Source organism: Ctenopharyngodon idella, chromosome 3 (genome assembly GCF_019924925.1).
Source record: "Ctenopharyngodon idella isolate HZGC_01 chromosome 3, HZGC01, whole genome shotgun sequence".
Classification (NCBI taxonomy): domain Eukaryota; kingdom Metazoa; phylum Chordata; class Actinopteri; order Cypriniformes; family Xenocyprididae; genus Ctenopharyngodon; species Ctenopharyngodon idella.
The window spans coordinates 24,083,094-24,096,601 of record NC_067222.1 but is presented as its reverse complement, the minus strand read 5'-3'; the positions used below and the strand labels follow the sequence as shown (position 1 = coordinate 24,096,601).

At 39.4% G+C, this 13,508-nt stretch overlaps 1 protein-coding gene across 1 annotated transcript in view; it reads left to right on the top strand.

Moving 5' to 3' along the window:
- Positions 1-11,895, top strand: part of LOC127508618 (neurexophilin-1) — a 32,052-nt gene extending 20,157 nt beyond the window's left edge. The window contains exon 2 of the mRNA XM_051886736.1: positions 6,758-11,895. Within this exon, the coding sequence (XP_051742696.1) occupies positions 6,758-7,555 (798 nt within the window). The 3' untranslated portion in view covers positions 7,556-11,895. The remainder of the gene's footprint in view (positions 1-6,757) is intronic.
- The last annotated feature ends 1,613 nt before the right edge of the window (positions 11,896-13,508 follow it).

Genomic DNA, 13,508 nt, shown 5'->3' with positions numbered 1-13,508 from the left:
AACGACTGCACCATTGACCAACAAAAACCTGGTCTAAAGTCAATGCCACAGTATTTGTTTATTTATTTATTTATTTTTGTTATTTAAAGGGCGTGTTAGTAATATGCGCCTATAGGCAGGTGCACAACTCGCGTACACTCTGCTTGTTACACAAACAGGGACGCGCAGCAGCACACAAACATTTTTAAATATTAAAAATAAAAGGATTCCTCTCTGGAGAAGTGTTAAGTCTTTCCGCCCACAAATCCCACCGTGTAAATAGCGAATCCACCATGGTGCAAGCGCAACTGGCTTTTAAAGGGAATGGGAGATGGGACTGTTTTTGGTTTACTGCACGTTACGCCCAAAACAAACCCATGACTCATTAAGAGACTAGGTAAAACCCTTTTGGACCATGCACCTGACGCACTGACCATTTTTTCAGTCATTAAACTAGCAAAAGTGTATTCGGAGTGACTCCTAAGTGACTACACCGTGCGCTTTAGACCATGTGCTTAGATCGTTAAAATACATGTTAACATTTGTTTTGGCATTTATGCTTTTTGTCCTTGTGTGTAACAATAGAGGTTTTGAGTTCTTAGAAAACAAGTTTCGCAACTCAAAGCAAGTGTAATCGCCATGAAATCATTAAAGTCCAAATTTTTTTGGGATCCCATAAACAAGTCACTGGTGCGTAAAGACTTCATATAAATTAATACTCAATAAATAAATGGGATTTACTGTGCTTTTACCACACAGAGTTATATTACAGAAAATCTCTCTCCCCTAATTGAGCCTGCACCACAGAGCTATTTTTCATCCTTATTGTCTTTTCTTTCCCCTCCTCTGTTTATCACATCTAGCCTTTTCTTTCTTTCTCAACCCACCGTAATTCACATGAAAGCTGAGTGTAGGATTAGAAAGCTGGTCAGTCTAGACAGCGTTACACTTTCAGTACCAATGCTTCCAGCTGCGTTGCTCCCCTCCCATGAGAGTTTCATCTGGCAAAAAACATATTGTGTTATTCCACCCACAGTGTTTAGCATGCTGCGCTGTCTTGCACCACTCACTTTAAGTGGTAGAAGGAAGCGAATGAAGTCAAAACCACATCAAGTCTGTAGGTTGATTTAGTTACAGATGTTATTAATAACAGGCGGAGGAACATCCCTGTCAAGAGGTGCAGAAAATTACAGTGATATTGGATGAATCATGTCCTTAATTTCTCATGGAGGGCAAAGAAGTTATAAAATCCAATTCATCTCATTCAGAGATGCTTTCATTTTGTCACTTGATTCGTAGTGTGGATTATAATATCCTGTCAATTCCCTACCGTCCCCTCCCTGTTATTTATGGTTGGACATTTCTCAACAGAATCCTTGAAATGAAGTTTCCTTTACCAAAAATGATCAAGGATGTCTACATTTCATGACCCGGATGTGCTTTTAGTGTCTCTTCACTAAACACTTTGACCACTTTTATGTGCAGTAACCATCCACCAAAAAAGAAAATGTGTCTCTTTCTCCTTTTTTCATTTTATTTCTTCTTTAGCATGTGAACTAATCTAGTATTCTAAACCTGACATTGTGTACTGCAAATAGTGTGGCTCTTATTGTGGCTATAAATATTGACAATAAGTAAATTTATTAGCCATCAAAGTTACAGCTTTTAAAACAAGGAAAGTTCAGCTTTTTTACTTGCTCTTGATGAGGTCAAGGCTTGTAAGCTTGTTGGAGAAAACTGGCCGCAGATCAATATGCGAAGTCAACTTTTTCCCAACATATTGGCAGTAAAGGAGAGAGAGATAGCAAGAGAGAGAGCGAGAGAGAGATGAAGACTGAAATTGAGATCAGGTTATAGGAACAGGAGGTAATGGTGCGGTTGGTCCTCCTCACCCCTCCTCCATTGAACCTGCTTCACATTCATCCTCTTTTCTGTGAGAAAAAAGAAAGAGAAAGAAAATGAGAGTGAAGTCTGAATAGATTAAAATCAATATGTCTACCTGCTTTTTATTTTTGTTCATTATTAATCTGGGGCTGAGATGCTTCTCCAGGGAGATATGGGAGAAATGGGATTTACTTGCAGGGCCTCCTGTGTGCCATTTCTGAAGGTGGTTGAGCGGCACAAGTGAAATAAGCTCTGGAAAAGAAAAGGATGCAAAGAGATGAAGAGTTGCGACATTTCAAAATCTCAACTTTACTTGAAAAAGGACATGATTGATTGATTAACTGATCATACAGCACATTATAGAATTACTTCTGCCTTCTGGAAGAAACATCACTCGAATCAGAATAGTGTATCCAGACTGGAGTGTTTACTCCTCAGAGAAGTATGGGATGAAGAACAAAGCTTTTAGTTGGTGAAAACAACATTGCATCATTCAGCACAGGGACGCAGAAAAGAGTGTGTGTGACCGTGTATACATGTAGCACTTATAAGCAGTAGTATTTGTCAGTTGTTTTTAACCAAATAATGAATTCGAAATAAAAGAATTTAGTGTTTTAAGCAAATCTTACAATTTGAGATTTGTTTGTAAGACAGGACGCCAAAAAACAGACTGTGATATAAATCATTGTCACACTGCAGTCAATTATGTCAATGCAATCCACAATCAATGCCATAAAACCTTTCGGTCACACTGACAACATGGGATAACATACAGTACAGTCAGCTGGTCATTATCACAAAATAAACCCTGACAGAGTGATTAGGACATGCTGAATTAAAATAAAATATACTGAAATAATAATTTTAATATGTGAGAAAAATTGGCCACAAAGTGGTACGAGAGACTAGCACAGCGATGTAGAAAATCAGTTACCTGGCTGGGATAGCAGTAATTTATACAGTTTAGTGGTCATTATACAAAATATTTGTATAATATATAATATGTCTGATAATACTTGTACAATTTCATAAGGTTTAGGCAGAATTTGACAAAACTTTCAGCACATATCACAGTCATCAATACGCATGTCGAATACAAAGGCTCGTCAAGACAGGTGTTTCCAAGCAGAATAATGCAATTTAATATTTATACTTCCAATTAGCCAGCATGACACTGATGCAAGACCTGCTCTGCATAGCTGCTGAGCAGATTAGCAGATCTGCAACGGAGCTAATGTAGAATTATTCAGTCTGTAGAGGCGTTACACGCTCGTCAAGGCCGGTTATTAATCCACACGTTCTTTTATAGAGACCTCTTTTATAGAGCACAAAGAAGTCCACGCAAGTTCCAAGCAAAGTGACTGAGAACCTGAAGAAAAACGGGCACGACTACAGAAGACTGAATTAGCCAGAGCGTGTTGCGCTAATCCGTACTGTATAAAACTGAGTCTGTCTTATCAAGATTGGAGATAGGCACTTAGAGTAAAGTAAAATGAGTATCAGGCATGAGTAAGCCTGATTAAGCCGGAATAAGCCTGCATAAGACGAGATGAGATGGGCGTGAAGCATCAGAGTGGGCTGAAGGATCAGGGTTGAGACAGGGCAGCATACATTATGGAAGAGAGAGATCCTTAAGCTCAGTGGATCAGGCCTTCCCTGACAGTGAGAACAGACTCATACACACACACACACACACACACACACACACACACACACAGCAGACACTTACACACAGTCTGAATATACATGCTTATATAGTCTGGCAGCGGGATCTCTCTCACACACACCAAGATAGGCAGAATTCTCCAACACTGACTATGACTGCATACATTTACTGTGAGGGTGGACTGGCATATATTCTGGTTGGAATATACTAAGTCCAACCTGCTGAGAAATAAATGTGGGTTTCAAATAAGGTCTCTAAAGGCATACCTTATTCTGTTCTTTCTTCCCTTCCTTCCTTGTTTTTCCTTTTTACACTCGGCATTCAAAACCACTATCATATACCTACACATAGGAAAATTGTCTTTAATATCTCAATTGTTTTTTGGAGGAAACAAGAATAAACTGAGAGCATAATGGTAATATGTTTTTGTCCGGAGAAAAATACCCCAGTAATTTCATAATCACAAACTGTGCTCAGATTTGCTGAAGGATTCCAATTAAAAAGCCACAGATTTCAAATATGAACCCAAACATTTCACATCAAAGTTTTCCCAAAACCAGATTATCTGAGATATGCTATCCACAACAATTTTATAGCTTGTCTGCACTCTTACTATATATCAATCGTCTCTTTCATGTATGTTTATCATGCCTGGCTTGTCTGTCAGGACACTGTCCGTTACGTTTACAAACATGTCCTTTAAAGGGTTAGTTCACCCAAAAATGAAAATTCTGTCATTAATTACTCACCCTCATGTCGTTCCACACCTGTAAGACCTTCGTTCATCTTTGGAACACAAATTTAGATATTTTTGATAAAATCCGATGGCTCAGTAAGGCCTGTATCACCAGCAATAACACTCCCTTTTTCAATGCCCAGAAAGCTACTAAAGACATATTTAAAACAGTTCATGTGACTACAGTGGTTCAACCTTAATATTATAAAGCAACAAGAATACTTTTTGTGTGCCAAAAATAACAAAATAGTGACTTTATTCAACAATATCTAGTGATGGGCGATTTCAAAACACTGCTTCATGAAGCTTTGAAGCTTTACAAATCTTTTGTTTCGATTCAGTGTTTAGGAGCGTGTATCAAACTCCCAAAGTCATGTGAACTATTGAAGTTTCAAAACACGTAACGTTATGACGTAACAAAGCCGCGTTTACTGAAATCATGTGATTTTGGCGCTCTGAACCACTGATTCAAAACAAATGATTCATAAAGCTTTGAACACAAACACAATGGCCTTTAAACACAACACAATGCGTAATTCAAAATGTGTGTGAAACACCTGTGAAAAATCAATACAGTAATTTCCTTCATATGACATGTTGGAACCAAACAACACTTTACATAATCTATGTAACTTATTCAAAAACATAAATGCTAACATTTAATTATAGTAAGTGTTTATTTTGCTACAAAAAAAGCATGTAAAACAAGTGATGACTGTTAAAATGATCAATCATTTTTCATCAAGTAGTACACTGAAATACACCATCCAAACACATACACCTTGGCGAATCAACAAAAAAACAGGCACAACTAAAACTGTCCTCCCTTTGAACCTACCTCAGGTTCAGAGACACTTGGCACTCCAGAGGCAAGTCTCAGTTATATTTTTATGCCCTGGAACAGTTGGAGGTGAAGACAAGAGGTCACATGACTTTAGGTAGTGTGAGATGGCATCAGTTGACTTGGACACCATTGGAAGTGGGAATTAATTTTCTTGGTTGCGGTCCATGTCGCCACAACTCGCAAGGTCTCTGCAACCCATAAACCTGGAAGTGAGTTCTGTCTCTGGTGAAGTCAAAAAAGCTTCTGTACAGCATGAGACTGTTTCCTAGAAATGAATGTGTCTTTTGGGGAAGTTTTCGCTTTGAACCTGACCGTGCGGATACAATGCAGCTCAGGCCCATGGCTCAGAGAAACAGACCAAACAGAATTTAGAGCTCATCAGATAATAAACAATACATCAAAGCATCATTGTTCTCTGACACTCTGCAACACACACACACACACACAAACTTGTGAAGTGTCACATCCAACTATTTGATCCAAGGCATGAGAGCTCTTGTTGGATAATCTGTGTACGAGGTGTTTCAAATAGATCATTACCAACCCGTAATTACCAGTTACACCCACTCTGGGGCTCTTCACCCATCCATGAGCCCACATAAAGAGGCATCTCTTCCACCTCCACAACTCTCTATAATACAGTAAAAACACTGAGACACACACACAATTTTATCTAAGAACACACTAACACCCTTCTCTCCTCTTGGACTACTTCCATCCAACCCCAACCCCTGTTCATGGCTTTGCTTTATAAATAAAATGTTAAAATATATTAAAATGAATTTTAAAATGAATGTTAATTTGAATAAAAATGCCCTCTCTTCAACACTGTGTTTCTTGAGGATGGCGTTAAAATCTAATGATCTCTCTTTCTCTTTCTCTCTCTCTCTTAGTTAAATTAACTCTGGGAGTCCTGGAGATCTCCTGTAAAAACAGATAAGCCATAAAGGGATCGAATCATTCCCACGCAATATCTAAAGCAATATCGTGAACCAGTGAGAGTAGAGGACAGGTCAGACTGCAGAGATTAATTCCTGTTGACGGGAGTCTAATGTGGCCTGGACATTTGAGTGAGGTGTCAGTGACGCTTTGCCGTGGGTGAATGTTGATTCAAGTGCTAATGATGTTTCCCTTTTAGCAGCTCTTTTCTCCTTCTTTCAATTCAGTCATTCAAATCATGCTATATTGCAATGGCAAGCACTGCATTAAAATTCCTCTTCCTTTACAGTGTTTACAAGGCAGCCCTGTACTGACATTTCTCAAACATTCTATTATTCTTCATCTTCTTGACAATTTTCTGCAGTCAATTCAACTTGAACAGATCAACATACATTCAATAATTTCACTCTGTTCAGACTTTGTTTTTTGCAGATTTCAGCCTTAGGTGCGCGACCTGTTTCGGCTTTAATAAACTTCACATATTTTAAGAAATCTCACTTTTGCAGAAACAAAGTCTAAACCCTAAGCATACGTAAACTTCAACACTATTCGTTTGCTGCCGTGCAAACAGCACTATTTCCTTTGAGAAATGCAAATCTAGTTTCTGTTCAAATTCCTGTCTGTGTAACCTCCTCTGTCTTTAAATGTCATCATCTCTATTACACTTTCACTCACCGGCTCACTCTTGCTCCTGTTTTCTTTCCTCCAGCTGGCTCTAGGACAGGAAGATACCCACTCGTCATCTTCTTCCTTCCCTTCGTCTACGTCAAAATCCTCCTCCCCAGCAGAATCCTCCAAAACTCTAGGAGTTATGGGATCTCAGGGTTCGATTTCACCCCTGAGTCGCTGGGTGATGCACAGCCGTGGCCGAGCCGCCAACACTTCCACAATGGAGCTACCCTATCGTTCTCCGGTGCCCTTTTCCAAACAGGAATTTTGGGAAATGCTGGGTAGCGACCTCCTCAAAACGGACACGGACGCGTCGGGGAACTCCCGTGTCAAGCGCCGTCCCCCGATCGTCAAAACAGGCAAATTTAAAAAGATGTTCGGCTGGGGTGACTTCTACTCTAACATCAAGACGGTGCGCCTCAACTTGCTCATCACGGGTAAGATCGTGGATCATGGGAACGGCACCTTCAGCGTCTACTTCCGTCACAATTCCACCGGCCAGGGGAACATCTCAGTCAGCCTGGTACCTCCGGTGAAGGCCGTGGAGTTCGACTTGGAGCGCCAGAGTGTGGTCTACCCTAAAGACTCAAAGATCTTCAACTGCCGCATAGACTACGAGAAGGTGGACCGCAGCAAACGCACCTCGCTTTGCAACTACGACCCCTCCAAGACCTGCTTCCAGGAGCAGACACAAAGCCACGTGTCCTGGATCTGCTCCAAACCCTTTAAGGTCATTTGTATCTACATTTCATTCTACAGCACAGACTACCGACTGGTGCAGAAGGTCTGTCCAGACTATAACTACCACAACGAGATGCCCTACCTACCCTCAGGGTAGATCTGTGGGGAGCAGTTGTCTAGAGGGACGAGGAGGGCTGGATGGGGGAAGGAGTTAGAATATGAGGGATCGGTTCTAGTACGGATGTGAAGATGAATGTGAAATGTTAATTTGGGATGGGGGTTTTAAAGAACACAGAGGTCTTCAGCTAAAGACTCTTCAGAAACTTATAATTGAGCTGTTATGGAACACCCCCTCATGACCTGAACATCACAGGTGGTTTAAAGGGTGAATGTACAGTATTTAATGTGCTGCGGTTTATGTCTTGAAGAACCTCTTAAGCAACCTGGCAAATGTGACCTGCAAAAACAAATATATGCAAAACCAAATGGTCAGGCCCAGGTGCTCAGTGTGGGAGGATCCGCTACATCAATTCGAGTCCCTGATTGGCTGTGCTCATCAGTGCCCAGTGTTACGATCTTGTAATTAATACCTAGGAACAAGAAATCATACAGAATCATACTGGTCACGACAGGCTGATAAGTGTTTGCTGATTTGGTATACACTCTTAAAAATAAAGGTTCTTTTTTTAGCAACTATGGTTTTTTAACATCCAGGGAACCATTGCACAAAAGGTTGTTTAAAATGGAATGTTCTTCACACTAATAAAACATGGTTCTTTTAAGAACTGTTAATTGAAAGGTTCTTTAATGAACCAAAAATGTTGGTTTCAATGGCATCGCTGTAAACAACCTTTTAGAATCTTTGTTTTTTAAGAGTGTAGCTTGTTTCTTCCAAAAAATAATAGCTTACACAACCCAACACAAGACATTAACATACAACATGCCTCATTGACACCTTTTTCCACCTCTGAAAACAGTAAAGAATGACAGAAAGAAAAGAAGTTAGTGCTGTAGGAATGCAGTGTAGCAAGTAAGAGCAAAATGACCAGATTTAACAAAAAGATAAAAGCCTCCCCCTTAATATCAATGAGAAAGAACGAAAGCAGGACAGAAAGCACTTTAATTGAAAATACAGCACCAAAAAAGAGATGTTGAGTCTGCATTGAGCCCAATCGCTCTATTGTTCTGACTGTTACGGAAGAGCAGAAAAGAGGTTTTGTTTGGTCAGGATTCCTGACTTTGTGCTGTGATAACTGTTCTGCTGAACGCACGATTGCTTCGTCCTTGTCTGAACATTCCCTCACAGTCAGCTGGTTTATCGTTGAGAAAAAAAAAAACAAGTTAATTTTGCATAATTTAATCACACTGCTAAATGGGAGATCTTGCAGTACATTTTGAGATTTACCTGACCAAGGTCTTCTCTGGATGTAAAATGACCACATTAGATGAACAAAATTGAAGCTGACCTTCAGTGAACACACTGTTTATTGAAAATGATTGTGAAGGAAAATCATTCATATAAAATTTAAGTGGATTTAGATAAAACAAGGGCAGACCTTATATGTTACCGGCCAAATCAACACCAAGTGAAAACAGGCCAGGCGAACTGAACTCATCAGGGGGAGAAATGAGGGAAGAGAAAAGCCAGAGAGGAAGGATGGAAGGTACAAGACAGCAGTGGGTGTTATGACGTCTGCAGTGACGAGCAGGTGTACATGACAGAGTGAAGAGGAGAAAAAGAGGATATGAAAGGGGAAAAAGGTGACGCACAACATGAGCAAACTAACAGGAGATGGACCAGGAACAAACAGAAGAGGAAGGGACAGAATGAATGTAGAGGAGTGGAAAAGGAAAGAATCATGAAAAAAGACTGAAAAACAAACTCAGGATGCTAAACAGAGTAACATAAAAGCACAATATGGAACATCAAAGTGTCGTCTCACCGAGAGAGTTGGGGGGAAGAAGCTTTTTATGAGCCCACGAAGAAAAAAAACCCTCTTTGCCTGAAGTTAAATTCAGTATGGTGAATATATCCCTGTGGGTTTCCACGCAATTTAGAGAGTTACAAAGACGGAAATATCCTGCTGGATAGATCAGTTTAACCATGTTCTTAAAAGACATACTATTTATCTCCCTCTATTCTGAAATTTATTGTTTTACATACAAGGAAAAAGGCAGTAAAATACCTTGACAATAGCCTGTGTACCACTGTCATTGTGTGAAGAGTCCTACTCTAATGACAAGTGCTTAGGGTCCAAAATTACCTGATCATATCACCAGCAGGTCACCGGGAAAAAAAACTTGTAGCATCATAAACAAACTGGTAAAACTATATAAAAAAAAAAAAAAAAAAAAAATCGCACATGAAGTTGAACAAAAACATTAGACATCATAGATAAACTACTTGTGATAGTCGTTATAAGACATTAAACTTAGTTGATTTTTACATCACTTACATCTGACTATCATTCTTACAATCAGACTTAAACCAATTCCTGCAATTCCTTCTCAGAGTTTATTTTGTACCTAGTAACTGCTAAAGCAGGTATAAGAAGAGTCACCCGTGTCTCCTCTAACAGGTCTGTGTCTGATCTGTGTAATTGAACGTTTGATCCAGACTGTGATGGTTTGATCTCTCTCGGTTGCTTCTTAAACATGCAGCCATGTCGAAACGTTTGGCCAGTCTAGTCATATCAAATTTGCCTCCGTCTAATTCTCAGAACAGGCACGTGAAAATAAAACACCTCTGTCAGTGCTCCGGGCTTTGCCCAGTGCAGCATGTCTCGCCTGCCCTGCTGGTGAACTGAGCACTGGGGCTCACAGTGTCTGCTCTCTTCTCCCTCAGGCGCTGGTCTGGACTGAGCTTCCTAATCTCCTGCAGCTTAACTACACTACCGCCTGCACAGAAGTGCGCACACACACACAATAGTGTAACTGCTCAACTCTTTCACTCTCTTTTTTCATTAGTTCTTTCAGTCTTACTCTTTCGTTTGTTCATTCTCGAATCTTTTTCATTTGTTAGTGCTATTTCAATCGTTCAACTTCATTTTGTTCGTTTCAAACGTTGTTTCTCTCTCATAAGTTCATTATTTTCCTTTAGTTTGCTCTTTGATGTTTGTTTTCACATTCATTTGTTCTCTTTCGTTCATTCTTTTACATTATGTTACAGTACTTTTCTTCGTTTATTCACTTAGGTTCATTTGTTTTCTTCCTTCCATCCTTTTTTTCCCTCTTTCCTTTCTATCTTCTTTCCTTCCTTCGGTTCTCTCTCTTTCTGTCCAAAAAGAAAGAATATTTCTTTTTCATTCGTTCGTTCTTTCTTTTGTTTTTATTTTTCTTTCTTTCTTTTGTTTGTTTGTTGGTATCATTTGCTTGCTTCCTTTTTCATTCATTCATTCTTTTGTTCTTTCTTTCTTCTTTCCATCCTTCCATTCAATTTCTTCCATTCAGTCTTCCTTCCTTCTCTATTTCCTTCTCTCTCTTTCTGTCTGATCCTTAAGAAACATCTTCAGCAATCCCCCAGTGGTTCCCTTCCCTCCTCTCATGGTCACAGAATGCTTTGGATCCCTCCTTTATACTACACTCACACATAGCTAATAACAGTACATTAAGCGTTCCCCTGGTGCTCTCGTACGAGAGTTCGCTGACTATTGTGTGTCTATATTAAACCGCTGAACATGAGCACAACAGTACTGCACAAAAACGTACAGTTTAGAAATCAATTTTAATTTGCTTCTAATTGCTTTCAGGTAATAGTCCCACTTTGAATGCTACTTACCCACAGAGTGGGCTGCAAATCTGTTTATGCCCATACATAACGCAGTCTCCTACAGGACTAGATACCACTATATCCAAGGGAAATGCCTCCAAAACAACTCAGAATCTCCCTCTGACTACAGAAGAGGGATAAGAAGGCTACACTGTCACGCACTGCTGGGCGTTGCCAAGACAAGGATAAAAGTTGAAGTGGAGGAACTCTTCAGTTGTCATAGCGACAGGCTCCTTGGCTGGCCTGTCGGGCTTGGACGGAGCATCGGACACCTGGTCAATCCATAGAACCAGAACTGAGCTAGCAGCCTCTGCAAGCAAGAAACTGTATAATGAAATGTGGTACAAAATGTACTGAACAGACATATACTGCACATACATATATAAATAAATGAATATTTATAAATATATATAAATATATATATATATGAAAATATATATATATGAATTCAGATACTATATACAATAATCCAACTCCCGGGAACTGGATGAAGCTGTATTACATGTCAGACATACAGTGGACTTTTCTCTGGTTCATTTCAGGTTTACCGTTTATTTCTCTATTTTTACATTGTTTATTTTCTGTGTGTGTCATATTGATATAGTGTATGGATGACAATGGTGGCATTTATTGTGGTTTTCTGACATCTGACAAAAAAAAAAAAAAAGCTGAATAAATTAGAAGGAAAGCACTGAGTTTGGCTCCTGAGCTCAGAGGGCTAAAGTGACTGTCGTCTCAGGTCTCATCTTGTTTTGACTGTTGATTGACAGAGGGGATGACATGAGCACGACATGAAAGTCTATGTTATCACTCTATTTGCATACTTGTATTCAGTGCCCATGGCAAGAAGCGGGGAAAACAGGAGGCAATATTCCACAGGGACACGGAGAAAGCGATGGAATGAGAGAGAAAGAGGTGACAGAATTACTGAAACAGTGTAACTATACAATAAATTGCACTTAAATAGTGTCAGTGTGAACTTTAAACGTCTACTGCTACAAAGTTTTTTCTCACTTTCTCTCTGAAAATGTGGACATAATTGGCATTAAATCTGTCCAGAATCACAATTAAACCTGACATTCCATAACATGCAAATGAGCTGAAATGATCGTCGTAAAGCAGATCGATTACAGTGTCGTATCTGACAGCAACGTCCGCTCCCCCTTTTGTTCTCTTTGTCTTTATATATATTATTTCAGGTCCCTAACCACCTTCCACTCTCTTCTTTTTTTCTCTCTTTCCTCTCATCTCCCAATCCGGCCTCTTGCACAGTCTGCCTGAGGATAACCTTGGAGAGAGTGATGAAACCGCTCTAATTTCGGCTGTGAGCTCCCGCTCAACCCAACGTTAATAACATAATTCAAAACAAACCAGCGGTGGCGCCCCACAGCACATCAGACAGCGAGGGAGAACATAACAGAGAGAAAAGCAGAAAGAAAATGACAAAAAGAGAGAAACGTAAGAGGGCATATAAACATGCTAAAGAGGGCAGGAGTACAGGAGGGCAATAAAAAAAGTAAGGAGAAAAAAGAAGATCGTTTAAATATTTCTGAAATGTATGCAATGAATAAATAACAGAACATCAGACCACGAGGCCACTTTGGGTTATTTCCTTTTGCATAAGCCTGTAGAAATATGTCACGGCCTACGGTCACTTAAAAGTTGGCCTGTATTATTAAACGAATATGCATGTAATCTGATGATAAGAGGGCAACTATGCATTATTATTTGTTTCTGTTTTCTTTTTATTTTGTGACCTCGAGAGAATTGTTTTCTCCAGATCTCAGCAAAACTTTTTTTTTGTGAATTTGACCTAAAGTTGTTATTCTTCACGATCTTGTTTTAGTTTGTTCTAGAGGTCACAAAAGCCATTTCTAAGTGCAATATAAAAGCTGCTCCATGTCTGCCAGCGATAAACCAGTTCAAGTTCAGTGTCTGACACTTGAGAAGGAGACTACAAGTTTATTATCGTAAACACTATAGTGACTCTGAATATGTGGTCAGTTTTACTTCCAGTCAACTCAAGAGACTAATACGCAGAGGTGTAAAGAGTACCTGAAAACCATACTTAAGTAAAAGATACCTTACAGCGTAAATGACTCCATTACAAGTTACAAGTCACTAATTCCAATACAACTTGAGTAAAAGTCTTAAGAGTATCTGATTTTAACAGTACTGAAGTATTTTACTCGTACTGAATGTAGGCTCAAAGATGCACTAGTCCCCAACAGAGACATGCCGGTAAAAATAACAACTGATTTGTAAGATTAGAAATCATGTTTATTTTCTAAAATCAAAATAAAACTAAACACATCAATATTGCAATAAATCAAGGTCGACA